Genomic DNA, 17,263 nt, shown 5'->3' with positions numbered 1-17,263 from the left:
TTTCAACAGATAGAGGAAGCCATAGTGGTTATTCTGGTACATCAAACAGTCCCTATATGTGTTTCACTATAACATTGCATTGAATATTTAAATATGTAATAAATATTCTATGTCATTGAAATGATAATTGTTTAATGATTAAACTTTCTATTAAAAAGATTTTTTTTTTGAAACGGGTTAAAGTTTCAACATACTGTATTTACTTTATTAACATTATTTTGTACTTTTTTTAAAATAAGTAAACGCCAATAAAAAATATAGTTTCAGTAACAATGGAATTTTGTTGCGCACGAGGAGAAAGCGAGAGAGAGAATGAATATGGTACTCTTGAATAAATCAATAATAATTATTATACTCCAAACGAATGTAAATCTGTGTAATCTGTGTAAAGTGTGCATAGATGTTACTACGAAGTTTGAGTTGTCTCTCGTTTGGGAGTTGCCGATTGGAGGACGCTTTAAACAACTCCGCCGGTATTGCTGCGGACGTTCGATGGTCGACCTTTCTAATTAATAAAATGTATGAACAGTCCTTTAGATAACAGTCAGGTCATTTTAAAGGCATCGAAAGGCCTCTGGTGCCGTTCAGGAGGAAAGTCTTGATAGTTTTTGTGACTATTTGGAAATGAAAAACATCACCTAAGGAGCATATAACAACATCAAAGTAATAAAAAAAAATATATTTGCCATCTTCTGAGAAGTGGTTCAAATATTGATTACTTTCAGAAATGTTGGAGGTTGGGGCAAAATTCTTTAACGACCAGAGGAGTATTTGTCCGTTTTGTAATGAAGCAAAAGAAACTACTGACCATCTCTTCTGGAGCTACAGGCTTTTAAGTGTAACATATGAGCGGATCTCATATGGACTGCTAGATAATTTTGGAGCAACAACTGGTAGGATGAATTTTTAGGACACTATTGTGGGAAGGAGGAAGGCAAGGTCAAACGTCATTATTACAAAAATACAACAATAAATATATGGAAAAAGAAACTACTGACCATCTCTTCTGGAGCTACAGGCTTTTAAGTGTAACATATGAGCGGATCTCATATGGACTGCTAGATAATTTTGGAGCAACAACTGGTAGGATGAATTTTTAGGACACTATTGTGGGAAGGAGGAAGGCAAGGTCAAACGTCATTATTACAAAAATACAACAATAAATATATGGAAAAAGGACTAAGAAGGACTTAAACCTTACAGACGTCAAAGTAATTAAAGATATGGACTAGTTTTTAAGTTAAATGAAGACTATGCCACTAACGTTACTTTAATATTTAATTGTTCTTCTGTTTGTTTTTTATCTTTATTTTCAGTTTGATAATTTTCTTGTTTTTACCATTGTTTTTTTTTTTTTTTTTAAGATTAAAACTTTATGTTTTATGTGATTTACTAAGTATTTAGTTTATTTCGTTTCTGAATAAAGTTGTGCCATGTGGCCAAAAAAAATAAATTATTATTATTTAATATCCTTGTTAAAATTAGTTAATTATTATTTATATATTTTTTTTTGAGCGGGATAATAATCAATGATCAGATTAAAGTCCCCTATAAAATATCACAGACGCGGAGGCGCCTTATATGAATTGTCATAATTCGGGAGAGAGTTATGAAATACGAGGCGATTTTTACCATACAGTTGAGAAACAATATGTTCTACGCATTTTCAGTGCTCCCCGTTGTTGTAGTTGAGTGGAAAAAAGGAAAAAAAAAAAGGAAAAAAAAAGGAGAAAAGAAGTGAACTGTTTCAACGTGTATTTGGAAAAATTGTGCTTAAACTGACTTGAAGATAATAGAAAATACAAAGTATCGTTGAATCAACTTCTAGGGATATGAAAAACAAAATAAAAATCATCCCTATTCAGCCTAATTTGGTTGATGATTCCAAGCCAAGAGATTCTACCTCGAAGTTTGATACACCTAGTAGAATATTCGCTGCCCTTTTTTATGGATTAGTATCTATTGCAATTATGCTATTAAACAAGCATATTTTAACCCTTCAGCACTTTCCATCTCCTCATGTCCTTGGTCTTGGTCAAATGTTTGCCACAATATTTGTAATTAAGATTCTTAATGTGTTTTCGGTTATTCAATTTCCTGCTTTATCCAAGGATATATTGGAGAAAATGTTTCCGTTACCGTTATTCTATTTGGCTAATATGTTGTTTGGGCTTGTTGTTACTCAAGAACTTTCGTTACCAATGATAACTGTTCTTAGACGTTTTAGCATTCTTTTTACTATGGTATTACAATATTTGCTACTAAAAAGTCATTTTAACTTTCCTGTTCTTGTCTCTGTTTTTTTTATGATGTTTGGTGCACTTATTGCTGCTTCTCACGACCTATCTTTCAACATGTTTGGATACGTTATAATAATGCTGAATAATCTATCAACAGCGTTGAATAGTGTTATCACAAAAAAGAAATTGAATAATCGTGAAATTGGTCCTTATGGCTTGGCATACTATAATTCCTTATTTATGATAATACCTATGATCATTTTGTGTTTAATAACTCGAAGTTTTGAACTAGTCCTTGGATTCAGTGCTTTATACGATCCCTTTTTCATTTGCCAATATGTATGCAGTTGTTTTCTTGGTTTTTTATTAATTTTTTCATCCAATCTTTGTACCCAAATAAATTCCCCTTTAGATACTAACGTCATTGGCTGTCTAAAAAATATAATTGTTACGTATATTGGTAAGTTACCTTTTATGATTCATATTCAAACAAATTTATAACTTTTATTTCAGGAATGATATTCGGAGGCGACTACATCTTTTCTTGGATTAATTTTGTTGGAGTCAATATAAGTATACTTGGTAGTTTAATCTACTCATACATCAGCTTTTTCAATATAAAGAAGAATATTTTCATCAAAAAAAGTGAATGTATATTAAATGACTGTCAAAAAATATGAAATTTTGCCTTTGATCATTCATCATATGAAGATTATCATAGGTTAGCTTTAAGTTTTCATTATTTTCCCTTAAAAGTACCTCAAATAATAAAGTTTGCTATATGGGGAAATAGTTAGACTTGCTGAAATGATTTGATTGAATCTTTAAAATTGTAGATATATCTTGTTATTCTTTATTAATAGTTAAATGTTCTAGAATTGTAAGTCCATGAATGTAAAGACAATTTGTCAATTTAATTAGCAATATTACTATACAAAAAGTTCCTTTTCCTTTTGATATGTAGCTATTACTAAACTATTATGAGTTTTTTGCTATTTTTATGTATTTTCATATTATTAGGGTATATAATGGCTTACTTTGGAGTATCATATATATGAAACAATGATATTGAGTATATAAATTAAATTATTAAATATCTTATTTCACACACAGTTTCTTGTACTCCCCCTCCCCCTGAAGGTTTCTCAAATTCTATCAGTCTTGTCTTTTTATATGAACGATATTCTATTTTATATTTTGCTTCAAATTTTGACTGCTGTTTAATACACCCTTTTATGATTTGATTTATAGATTTATTGACTTTTGGGAGATTTTTTTACTCATCTTTGTAATAAAATTAGTAGATGTTTTTGAGGTTTAATTGCCTCCATGGTTTCAAAATTGCAATAATTCTACTATGTTATTGTATGATTACACAAAAACCACAGTGGGTGTATCTTTTGCCAATATAATAATTTGTCTAAAGGAAAATTATTAAATTCGTAATTTATAGAAACAGAACATATATTGAAATACCAGTAATAACTTATACTATTTAAATCTCTTAATTACCTACTAATAAAACATGATAATGCTTTTAAAAAGACATACATCGATCTTCCACAAAAATACCCTGTATAATTAAGAATTTCAGGTTCATTTAAATGTTAAGGCACATTTCCATCTATTTAAGCATTACAGTATAATTTTTCAAACTTTTGCTGGGGAAATCATTTTAGAACTATATTTTTATCCACAAAATCAGACACTCCCCTTCTTTTTGCAGAGTAAAATCTATTCCACAAATACATTTTTACCATTACCATATATAATATTTCTCCTTCAAACATTGCAGAGGAATTTACACGCATCTCATTTTTACAATGTCTGGTTTTTTTCTAATATTTTTTTAATATATTTCTCAACCTCAATCCTCGTTATTGATTTGATATTTTTTCAACTATTAGGTAAGTACAAAAAAGATCTTACAATCAATTACGAAACTAAAAGTGGTAACTAATTCCAGCCGGATTGTCCTCGTCAGTATTGAATTTGTCTTTTCTTCGACAACCCAAGTTTCCTTATTGTGAAGTCTTTCGGGAATCCTTTTGGATTTATACAAATAGCCACTGCGCATGCTATTTTAGTTTTAGTTACCTAATTAAATTAAAATATGAAAAGTCAAAAATATTATAACATATTAGTTATTAACATATTTCACGTCTATGCCTTAATAATTTCTGAAATTTTAAAAAGTTACTATTTGACGTTATATTTAGTAAAATAAGGTTTATGAAATATCGAGCAACTCCTCCTATGAGAATGTTAACTTTTTTATTAAATTTTTATTGTTTAAATTTATGTAGTATTTATAACCAAGAGTCCAAATGACATCAACAAAAATAGAATGAGGATATTTACTTAATAAATCTGCTGTGCTTGCCCAACCATTTTCTTATAGCTAATCTTGTTCGTGTAACATTTTTCGCGGTCCCTGTATCGAGTAACATGAGAGCTGATTTTGACAAACAAAGGTTATATTTTTAAGTTACAACACACGATGCCGTACCTCTATTGATACTGGGTGGTCCATTAAAATCAGAACATTTACTAATTCAATTATTAATGAAGGGTGAGTGACGATATTATCGTATTTCGATATATTAAAGCATAAACAATTAGTTATAAAACAAAACAAACTTGAGCTCTCTAGGTTACGTACAAGTAGAGAAAACAACACTTGAACGTGATTGACTAAATTCAATTCGTGCACTCCAAGCAGTTGAGCGTCTCCAAGAGTACCGTTTACACTGTCTGCAAGTCTGGAACGTTGGATAGGAAGAAGGGCTCTGGCAAAAAGACCAAACTGGATTCTGAAAAGTTAAAGGAAACAACCCATTAAGCCCATCAGGGATCATGCAAGAAATAACGAGGTTTCATACCAGACTCTAATGAAATCTATAAAAAAAAAAGTGAGTGGGATGAGCCTTTTGACGGTGGAGAGGCCACTTATGCCACCAGTAAAGAAAGAAAGCCATCTTTTGAATGAGTCTTTTGTGTTCTTTTGAACTCTTTTTTGACTCATTTGCCCCCCCTACAGCCCTGATGCCAACCCCCTTCTACTACACCTTTTGTGTGCTTGTCGAGAAGAAAGCCTGATGTTACTGTCATCCAAACACTGAGGACTTCAAGGTCACTGTCAGCCAGCACTTGGACGCCATAACAGAGGACTACATCTGCAGCGTGTGCCAGGTCTTCTGCCAACCCTGGAAGAGATCGTTGACGCAAAGGGCGGCTACATTAATGATAAATATCACTCAGATACACATCTATTTATAGTATTAATTTTGTTAGAATTCTTGTTTTAGTTAATAAATTAAATCTTGTTGTAGTTTAAAATTTAAATTGATTTTTTTTTTCTACGGCAAGGTCTTAATTTATAAATATTTAGGTGTACAAAAATAAATATATAAAATGAAATTTGCGATTCTATATAAAAAACATCATTTAATATTTTAGAAGAGTACATTCATACCAAAGTGATATTGATGGAAAGTATCTAATTAATTTGGCGGTATAATTCCTGCATGAGTATTGCGATTGTGGAATCCTGCAGCCGATATTAATATAATCCTTAGATTTCTTCTGTCAATCACCATATCTTCTGTGACCTGTTGAGCAATAAAAGCAATTACTGACAACCCCTCTTAATTGTTTTTTCCTCATCTGAACTCTGCTTCCTGTTAGAAAGAATACCAAGTAGCACAAATAATTCCTAATATCTTGCTTAAAAATCTAAAATATACTTGGAGTTAGGTAATATAAAATCCTTTATAATTTTCAAAAGTGGACAGGAAACCAAAGGGTGTTTGACATCGTTATATAATCTTCCAGAGTCTTTAAATATGGAAAAAAATCTAATCAACCTATTGGATAACTGAAATTATGAGTAAGTGGAGGATGCAACTTTACAGATCTCTCCAGAGGATAGTAGAATCTTCCAGTGTTTAGAATCGATTCGTGATCCATACCTTGAAATGCAAGAACGGCTTCGTTGATGGCAATCTTTTTCAGCTCTCTCTGTTGTTTTTGGAAGTCCATAAAGAATGGCTTCTTGTTCGCATTTTGGTGGATAATATCAATTGTACTATTGGAATCAAACACAGGTGATTAACTTCATATAATTTTTTGTTCAGCTTTCCAGTCCATGGAGTGCAATGCCACAGCATCGATGTAATATTCTGTACCGAACATCAACATCTTATAGGTGGAGGATTCTGTGATGAATCTCCTCTATTCTACCTGAGGTCTGCCTTTAAAAATCTCTATATAATTTTGTAGTACAATTTTTGAGAGTAGTACTAGTCCTCCTAGTTGAGATCGAGGTCTCTTCAGGACAGTGACGTATCTCTTATCAAATAATGTATTCATGCACCCTACCTCTTCCTTTAAGAGCCTCTCACCTACCGATGGTAGAGTTATGGCCCCTTAAATCACTTGATAGATTAATTTGGAGTTGGATAGGTCTACTCTCTTTTGCAAGTTAAATCCTCTACAGGCCTCTCATCACTAGTGGGCTTGAGAGTTTAGCTTCACAAAGTTAGATAAAGAAAGTCCATTTATTCCCAAAATCTTAGGCTTTCAGCTACTTTACATCCTCCTATCATTATGGGAGGTCCAACGCACCATTTAATAATAGGAAAATGGAAATCTTTTCTGCATAGATTTTCATCCCCGAAAATAGAGAAAAATTATCAAAATAGGGGAGTAAAATCTCGATTCTTTTCATTACTTGTGTTTCTGAATTTCACTCTACCAACAGTCTAAGGTTATCTGCATTAAAGATCAATCAAATTCTTTTTTTCCTATGGAAAAACCAAAACCTCCATATTTTCGCATTTGAGTACAACTTAATTGTTCCATTCCAGCCTCTAACTAAAACGGAGATACGGGACATCCTTGTCTACAACTTCTTCCTAAGACTATATGGGCACTCCGTAATTCATAAATCACTATAGTTGAAGTTCAATTTAATAGGAGAGTACGGATTGGATTAAAAAACCTTATTAGAAGGTATTTTAGATTACGTAGGATAAAATTATTACATATAGTGTCAAAAGCTTTGCTGAAGTCAATCTCTTGATTGCTCTAATTTTTTTCTCATTTTAACAGAATTAATAGTTGTCTGAATATTTCGGAAAATATCGGCAATATGCCGTTTTTTAAAAACAACCTTTTTGTTTTGAACCGAACTTAGTGTTAAGTATAGGCTCGATTTGTTTTGCTAAAACATCTGTTAAAGTTTTACATGATTCATTATGTATTGTCAAAGCCCTCCAATGACTAAGTGATGTCTCATTATCTTTTTTGGAGATAAGGGAAATCCTACCTCGAGTTAGAGCTGAGGGAAACATACCCCTCTATTCCATCTAAAATAAAAACCTAAGTAAATGGGAATAATATACTCAGTACATAAAGTATATATTTTTCCTTTTATATTATCAGGTTCAGAAACTTTGTCATATCTGCAAAACTTATTGATATAGTCCTATAGATTATCATATGTGAAGATAGAACAAGAGGCCACTTTTTTTGGTCTAGAAAATTTTAGCCACACATTTTCTTCCGTAATTGCTTTTTCAGCTAAGATGGGTAACGAATGAGCTTTGTATAACACCATGGGAACAATGTGGATATTGTAAAAATCAATCCGTCTGAGAATATTAAAAATTCTCCATTCTTTTACTTTTTTGTATGTTGTAGAATTTAGTGACATCCAGTTAGCTTGTGTTTCGCCGTCTCTCTACAATTCAATGTCTAAAACTACAATTTTGTCAGAAATGGGACATTCTTTAATTCAAGTTGATCTATCCGGAGACCACAAACCAATCGGGAGGATGGCTGTCTTATCTTTTTTAATTTTTTTGGCAGATATGTCTGATTATTTCCCAAATGCATTCAGAAGCACTTCAATTCTCCAGATTAGTTGTTCATCTGAGTTTGCTTCAACAAATAGGGTAATATCATCGGCATACGCATCCAGTAAATGGTTATTGGTGTTGAAACAAATTCCAAAACCTCCATATTTTCTTTGTAGGGACTTACAAAATTCTTCGATTGCCGAAATAAAAAGTAAAAGTGACGCATGACATCCTTGTCTACAGCTTATCTAGAGATTAATTGGTTCACCAGCGTGACCGTCGATATTAATAGTGGATGATTCATTATGAAACAAAGCTTTTACTGGATTAAAGAAGCGTTCTGGGATAAACTTTTCAACTGCCCTAAGAATGTGATTGTGTTTTATGGAATCAAACGCCTTATGAAATTCTACGGCAATGATAGCTCCAAATTTATTTTGATCAATTACGGAATCGAGGGATACTCTTATGTTTCGAGAAATGTATTTAATTTTTTGGTTTCTTACAAAATCCTTTTGATGGTGCCAATCTTGGTGTCGAGGATAACTTCTACTTATTTTGTAGTGACTCCCGCCAGAATTATCTATGTTTCATTTAAAATAGTAAAAGGCTTCCAATGTTCAAATTTAGTACCATTTTCTTTCTTGGGGATGGGATTAATTTTGCCAAGAGTTAATTTCCGGGAAAGTTCTCCATATTTCTCCATCGATACTCCCGAACTTCAGAAGATAAAGCATGAATAAATTCCCAAGGGAAAAGTTTTCAATCAAAGGCGTCGACAAACAGTGATACAATTATGGCTACAAAGGATCGTTGTTTCTTCTGTGGGAATGGAAGGCATGTCAGTCCCAACTGCCCTGCTAGGAATGCTACTTGTAGGAAGTGCAATAAACTAGGACATTTGCTTGTATGTGCAAATCTGGTATTCAAATTTACAACCATGTGACACGATAGGCTGAACTGAATGTACAGGTTGAAGCTTCTACATCCTTAAGAAAATTGGAAAAATCAATGGTCAAGATTTGTGTTAATGGTATCGGAGTAAATGCTCTTATAGATTCTGAAAGCTCTGACAGTTTTATTAGTCTCAGTAAAGTCAGAGAGATGAATCTAAAAATGAAAAAGTCAGAAAATTAGTTGGTATGGCTTCTAATGTGTTTCGAAGTAATATCTCGAGTCTAGTTCATGTGCAGGTTACACATAATGCAGAGTTCTATGATCATGTTAAGTTGTGTGTTCTTTCAGAATTATGTACTGACGGGATCATGGGATTGGATTTTTAGGCCTTCATTCAGGAACGCACATACCTTGGGAGGAAAGAGGGAGCCTTTCTCAGTGAGCAATTTGATGTGTATCAAGGATATTTCTTTGCCTCTATTATTTAGAAACCTTCTTCTGGATGTTAACCCTATCATAGCAAAGTCACGAAAACATTCAGAAGAGGATAGAGAGTTTAATCATCAAGAAGTGAAGAGATTAATGGACGAGGAAATTATGGAGCCCAGTACGTCATCATGGAGGGCCCAAGTGCTGATAACTGAAAATGATAGAAGGAAAAAAAGGAATGGCAATGGACTATTGACAAACTATCCATATATTTACCTTGTTAGATGCCAATCATCTTCCACAAATTGAAGAAGTACTGCATAAAGTGGCCGTTAACAAAGTTTTCACAACGTTGGATATTAAAATTGCTTATCATCAGGTTGGGATTAAAGAAAGTGAAATAGAATATACTGCTTTTGAAGCCTTTGGTCGATTATATCAATTTCATCGTAAACCATTTGGGGTCACTAATGAAGTTTCTAGTTTTCAACGTGTAATAGATTTCATAATAGGCGAAGAGTATCTGATAAAGACGTATGCATATATTGATGATGTTACTATCTGTGGAAAATATCCAAATGAGCACGATAAGAATTTAAAATCTTTCATGAAAGCGGTAGATAAGTATGGGTTGACAATAAATTAGAGTAAATGCGAATATTCAACTGCAAAAATAAATCTTTTGGGATGTCCGATAGAAAATGGTATGATGAAACCGGATCCAGATGGACTGGAGTCACTTATGAGAATTCCAGAACGTAGGAATGAGAAAGAGTTACAACGTATTTTTGGGGTTCTTTCGATGGATACCCTCTTTCTCAAAGATGTTACAGTCTATGGTACGCCCTCAAGATTACCCTTGGAATGCAGAATCGAAAGAGGCTTTTGCAAAAATGAAGAAAGACATTGGAAATGTAGTCATCATGGTTATTGATCCAATGGAAAGATTAACAGTAGAGACGGATGCTTCGGAGAGTCCCATTGGGACCTTCTTGAGTCAATGTGGAAACCCGGTTGCTTTCTTTTCGAGATCGTTGAATAAGTCTGAAAGACATCATTCTGCAGAAGAAAAGGAAGCTTATGCAATTGTAGAAGTTTTACGAACTTTGAGGCATTTTCTAATAAGAAAACAATTCTCGCTTCTTACAGATCAGAAAGCTTTGAGTTTCGTGTTCAACCAAAAACATTCTCTTAATATCAAAAATGAGAAAATTTCTAGATGGAGATTGGAATTGTCGTGTTTTTCTTTCGACATCCAATATAGACATGGAGGCAAAAATGTGGTTACAGATCAATTTTCAAGAATGTGTGGAATAATGTTTGATACCTTATCTGATAAACTGCTGAGTATTCATAAGAAATTATGCCATCCTGGGATTACACGAATATTCCAATACGTTAGATTCTATAATCTCCCATTTTCCATTGAAGATGTCAAGAAGGTGAGCTCCACTTGCGAGGAATGCTGAGAACTGAAACCTTAATTTATAAGGAATGACGGTAAGAAATTAATTAAAGCTACTAAGCCTCTTGAAAGGGTGAGCCTTGATTTTAAGGGACCCTTACCTTCAAATAGCACAAATAAATATATCCTTACCTTAGTAGATGAATATTCCAGATTTCCTTTCGCTTATCCATGTGTAGACCTCTCCTCTAAATCAGTGATTAAATGTCTTTGGGATTTTGGTGCCATTTTCAGGTTGCCGGAATATATTCACTCGGATTGAGGGTCTGCTTTTATGTCGAAAGACTTATCTAACTGTAAGAGGAGTCCTAGAAGTCGTACAACGCCTTACAATCCTCAGAAGAACAGACAGGTAGAACGATATAACGGCATTGTTTGGAAAGCTGTGGCATTAGCTCGCAAGCCTGGGGAGCTGGCAATAGAAGAATGGGAATTAGTACTCAATGAAGTTCTAAGATCTATAAGAGGCTGACTTTGGTCTGCTACTAATCAGACTCCGCACGAAAGGATGTATCGTTGTCAACAGAAGATGGGCCTACATTAGACAATTCCGACATGGCTATTAGAAGCAGAGATTGTACTCCTTAAAAATTATATGAGAAACAATATGAACGATCCTTTAGTTGAAGAGGTTGACTTAATAGAATTAAATTTCTACGTATGCTAATGTCTTCTTCGAAAATGGAAGAGAAACAACAGTGTCGCTAAAGCATTTACCTCCAGGATCAGAAGTAGTAGATAGAGGAGATGAGAATACATTAAAAGAAGTAGATGACAACAGAACCATTGAGCACTGTTGTGGAGAATAATAATACGGAGCTCAGGAGATCTAATAGAGATAGACGGTATCCCTCCTTTTTGGGAATTGATAATTAAATAAAAATAAAACAATAGACACTGTGACGTATTAAATTAAGGGGACGAGAATGTGGTAATATAATTACATATCTATCATTTGTAGTTGTTGATCTTATTTATGTTGTTGATATTGCGTTTGTTGCAAAAGTATTTATGTATATAAAGATTCTTTAGTTGGATCTTACTTGTTGTATAATTAAGTCAAATAAAGTCATATTCTAGGTTACAACACAGAACTCTCTTTATATTTTGATATTTTTTCTATTGGCTTCACAGATATTTTTTTTATATAAGGGTTTCTTTCTAATCAAGTTGTTTTAAAAGCTCAGCCCATCTTTAAAAAAAATATTTGAACAAGTTTTAGCAAAATATCCAGTCTTGTAACATTTTGTACAAGTTTTTAGGGAGCTCAGTATAGCAAATTCTTGTCTTGAACCCTGGTATTGGTAAGAAACCTGGCAATTCAAGTTTAAGGGTCAAGCATAAATTAAATTTCCCATTTCTAAGAACTTTTTGTGTACCATCCATAAAGACACTACCTTTAGCATGGTTGACGATAGCTCCATACTTTTCAAAAAAAAAATCTATTTCATCTTCCTTCACATCTTCATGAGGAGAATGGATTGTTATTTTTTTCTCACATGTATTATTGGATTACCGGACGTATCCTTCTTTAGAGCTTTCAGATTCCAAACATTTATGTTTATGTGATTACAATTTTCTCCCGCACTTTCTTATAATAAGTTTATCTTCGACACGAGAGAAAGCCACTCCAATGTCAAGATCTTTATTCTAAAATAAATACAATACTTTGAGAGCCTGGGTTTACATGGCTTCCTTGAAGAATAAAATAATAAAGTTTGAGCGTTCGAAAGATTAAATTTTCTACTTCTATGTCTGTAGCGTGCATTGGCAAACTATCTCCATCTACTGACTTAAGATCAATTATAATTTTACTCTTTATTGTTATTGCAGCAAGATCTCTTTTTAAGAGTCAAGATAGTTAAATTGTGATTTATTCCCACTTGAAGATTCGTTCATTATTGTCTGATAATTTATAAAAGAAAGAAGGTGTGGGTCTTCAAGGCTATTTTAGTGTTGCGCTCAGGTGAAAGATGCTTAATGTAGAAGGAGAGCGATTGAAGAAAAAAGATGGAGGAACAGAAACAAAGAAGCAAGAAGGAAATGAGTTCTTCATTCACGATCTCCAGATGATGAAAATCACTAATTAATATCTAGGATCAGCACTTCCAAAATGCGTTTAAACAAGCACCTATTGTTTCACAAAGGAATAGAGAAGGTTTTTGATATTAAAAACAAAATCTATTCCAACTTTTACTAATTTTTTTATGAAGAGAGGAAGACAGACACGTCTTCACTATATTAATACATAAAGCCGAAAGAGTTATAAATTATTAGTAACTAAATAATGAAGCAGCTGAGTATTTTTCATTTTTAAAAGTTTTATGCATACAGAAATATAAATCTATTACTTTTTTAAGAGTTCAATGGGGCATAAGGCTTCCAAACTAATTAATTCACTTTTCAACAGTGAAAATAACTTATATCGTATTTGTAGAATGATAAAAAAGATAGCCTTTAAAAATTTTATACATAGATGTAAATGAATTAAAGTTATTCTTATAAAATACATTGATGTCGAGTAAATTTAGATAGTGTTTTGTCTTTTCTTATTCGGGACTGAAGACTGTAATCCAGCTCAGTCCGGTCCAATCTAGTCCTACTTATCAGTGCAATAACTTATAAAGTCTGGTGCTTGATGACGTCACTTAACTTAATTTTTTTTTTTTTAATCAGTTTTAGTACGGACAGCTTGCAGGACAAACAGTCCTAGGACTGTACTTGACCGAATAAATAAGGATTGACACAACACAACATTGAGATATTTAAGCAATTAGTTTACAGATCCTTGGGAAAAGACATGGACTCCTCCGGGGTGCTTCACTAGGTCCTCTGAAGGTTTTCTCATGGTACTTTGGTCAACTTTGAACCTACGTTTGATCGTTGTTTCTCCAGATATTCACGGCTCAAATTGATATTATCTGATTTCGTTATATTTTCTGTCTGAATACCCGGATGTGTTTATCGCTGTAGAGGTTTTATGACTACAGATCTTAATCTTGTAATATCACATATATTTGAAATTATTTCTGATAGTATTTACTCCTTATATTTTTGGATCGTTTATGTCTATATTTGCGTTCCTTTTTGAACTAAATACAGTTTGGGAGTGACACCGTGATAGGGATTAAACTTGGGTGATTCCGTTCATAGTCTTAAGGAATATCTTAGCTGTCCATGCTTCTCCTTTAAGGTCCCACAAATTCTAAATATATATACATATTTAAAAGAAGGAAAAACAGAATATCTGGTTTTAAAAAAGACAGCGAAAAAACATTTTTATTTTAACCATAATCTTTCACTAGAAACGTTGTGAGAAACGTATAATGCCTGAGAGAAAATAGCTCACAACAAACAGTTGATTATGGGGATAAAACTTGGGACTCTGCAAATTTAAGGAGAAACCAGTATAAAATTTTACATTTTAAAATACAAATGTCTTCGTTTTCTTCATTCATTGATTGATGTCTCTCGTAAGATAGAGCAGGACATCTATTGATGAGACGGTATGCACTTTGCATTTCTTCCATACATACATTACACGTTGAGCTTGTGTCCTTACACTTGCTTAGGTGGGCTAGAAAAGGGCCATTTTCAGTGTAGGCTTGTACAATGAGTCACAATTTTTCTCTTCCGAGCTTAATACACTTCGACTTCGGCTTATTAAACATGGTATGTGTTTGTCTGATAGGGAGTTTGATCTTATTATTACATTGTTTAGTGTTTTTTCGTACTTGAGAAGAGCTTCTACACCTTGTGTTAAGGCGAACCCCTCTGCTTGAAACAAAGAAGCGTCTTTATTCAATGATAACATTGAATGACAAATTGATGCATCACCTTTGGTGAAGGTTCATCCAGTGCCAGAGTTGATATCTTCGTCCTTAGAACCATTTGTGTTGATGATTGCGTCAGGATTCTTAATCTGAATATTATTTATCCAAATACGATTACTTTTTATGTAGTCACTTGGTTGATCCATTCCAACTTGTATAGGTATTTATTACTATTGAACCGATGCCCACGACGTTTTGGAAGATTACCTATTCCATCCCAGATATCGCGTAAGAAATGCGTTGTTCTTTATCTTGATTTCGTTTCCTGTTCCTTAATGTATATGTTCATAGGAGTAATACCCAAAGCTGCCTCCACTCCTGCGGTTGGTGTCGATCGAAATTTAGGAGTCATTCCTAAGTGTGTTTTCCTTTAATTGGTGTTTAACATTTTCCTTGCACTTTACTTTGTAGTGATTGCATGCCCCCATACTAGACACCCATAGGAGATAACAGGTCTGAGCATAACTTCATAAAACCAAAGAACCTTGTCTGTGGTCAGTCCAAATTTTAGTTCTATGATTGCCTTGGCCATATTCCAAATCTGAGAACACTTGAAGGTTTTATATTTCAAACGGTCTTTCCAGGTGAGTCCTTGATCAAAAGTCTCATCTAGGTACTTCATATGTGTGACATATTCCAACACTTTGCCATCCATTTCTAATTGTGGAGGTATTTTGATCTAAGTTTATAAGCTTTCGAAAAGACAATAGCTCTTGGTTTTGATGGGTTAAAGGTAGGATTATTTTCTTCTCCCCATTCAATAACAGTATTGATTACCCTTTGCATTGCATTGACTAGGGTGTGGGGATGTTTTCCACTAATTAAAAGGAGGATCTCGTCTGCATAGCCAACGACCTTGATTGTTCCTTTTTTAAATGTATTAGGTAATCTATCCATAATCAAATTCCAAACGACCGGAGATAGAACGCCCCTTATGGGTTCCCACGGGTTGGATTGACATAAACTTCTTCACGTTTAAGCTTAGCTGTGATCGTAGGTTACTTATTAAATTTTTATACCAGGATCTGAATACTCTGGAGACCGAGTTTTTCCATTTCTGCATCAGCTGAATCAAATGCACCTGTGCAATCAAAACTGAAAACAAGTTTGCATTGTTGTTGATAGATGTATTTTTCAATAGTATCGGTCACTTGTGAAATAGGCATGTTGTGAGTGGGGTGTACGAATGATTTCTTTAACTTCCTAGTGTCAAATCCGCGCAAGTCCTTTCAGCATAAAGTCGGATATAGTTCTTGTTCTGAACAATTTGGCGAGGCAGTAATCTTTTTTACCTGGTTTTGGCAGAAAAGTTACTTTCATTTCTCTACAGCATCTTGGTGTATAATCAGTGATGAAGATGACCTTATAAAGTCCTCAGATATAGGCGATGATGCTATCCCAATGTTGTTGCAGTACAACTGGTTTCAGTTCATCCTGTCCCAAGCTTTTGTATGAGCCAAAGGAGTTAAAGGATTTCCTGACCTTGCTTGCTATCCAAGAAGTCAATATTCAAACCATTTACTTGCATGAATGTTCCAGAAGACGTACTGAGTCTACATTGTGGGAAATGAGTTTCCATCAGTATTTTTAGTGATTCAGCAGGTGATTGCATGTAGCCCTGATCGGGTTTAAGAAGACCAATAGAGTTGTACGTCGTTTTTTGAAATCTTATAAGTTTAGCAATATCTTTTATACATTCCGCTTTGCTGCAGAAACTCCTCCATGATTCTCTCTGCTCTTTTCTTAGTGCTGAACGATAAACATTCTTTGCGATAAGGTGTTCATCTCTGTGGGAACTATGATGACGCTTTGGTTCGAGTTTGCTGAGCTTATACCTTACGCTGGCAAGATTTTTGGTTCACCAGGGAATTGATTTTGTTCTGACAGTTTTTATTTTTTGACACCCAATATGTAATGCCATGTTTATAGCCTTGTTAAGCGATTCAGCGCAATCATCAATAACAATTGGAATTGAACCCATAACTGGTGATAACGCTGATACTGTGCGGGACCTGAAGATGTCCGAGTTAGCTTTTCTAAAATGTCTTAATTATTCCGCGATTGGCATGTATTTGCCGAAATCAAAGAATATATATCTATGGTCAGCCATGGTTTTTATGAAATTATCTTATGCCTGATATTTACACTTGCTACAATTGAGACAATATTCCAACCCTATAAATTAAAATTTGCATTCAGTGAATATCTTTGAGACTAGTCAACACTACTACTTGATTCAAATTGGAACTTAAAAAAGTAGTAAATAATTTTATTGTCGAACTTGTTTAGAGTAGATAATGTGAGCTTGAACCTTTAACTTTGAAAATGGTTAGAAATTATAACGTGAATAACAAATCCATTAATATAAAATTTTGGTAAAATCAAAATATGTTTCAGTTATACCAATAGAAAATGTCTGTATTAATATAAAGCTTTTAATATTTTAGTCTTATTTTTATAAAAAGTTCCACGTATTCACATTTGAAAGGAGGACAAGTAACGGATAATTGTACATCTTCAACACTTCAAGCTTCACTT

General features: G+C 33.6%; 1 protein-coding gene across 15 annotated transcripts in view; it reads left to right on the top strand.

Moving 5' to 3' along the window:
- Positions 1 to 1,658: 1,658 nt before the first annotated feature.
- Positions 1,659 to 17,263, top strand: part of frc (fringe connection) — a 31,458-nt gene continuing 15,853 nt past the window's right edge. For 2 of the 15 annotated variants that reach the window (XR_011782713.1, XR_005867538.2), the window contains exons 1-2: positions 1,720 to 2,700; positions 2,754 to 2,961. Coding sequence is in view for 5 of the 15 variants with exons in the window: in XM_040722488.2 (XP_040578422.1) it covers positions 1,833 to 2,700; positions 2,754 to 2,920 (1,035 nt within the window). In the remaining 10 variants the exon portion in view is untranslated. Of the gene's footprint in view, positions 2,701 to 2,753; positions 2,962 to 3,966; positions 5,661 to 17,263 lie in introns of those variants that run through there. The other 13 variants (XR_011782716.1, XR_011782714.1, XR_011782715.1 and 10 more) reach the window with 13 other exon arrangements.

This window comes from Lepeophtheirus salmonis, chromosome 12 (genome assembly GCF_016086655.4).
Source record: "Lepeophtheirus salmonis chromosome 12, UVic_Lsal_1.4, whole genome shotgun sequence".
Lineage (NCBI taxonomy): Eukaryota > Metazoa > Arthropoda > Copepoda > Siphonostomatoida > Caligidae > Lepeophtheirus > Lepeophtheirus salmonis.
This window is presented reverse-complemented; position numbering and strand designations above follow the sequence as displayed.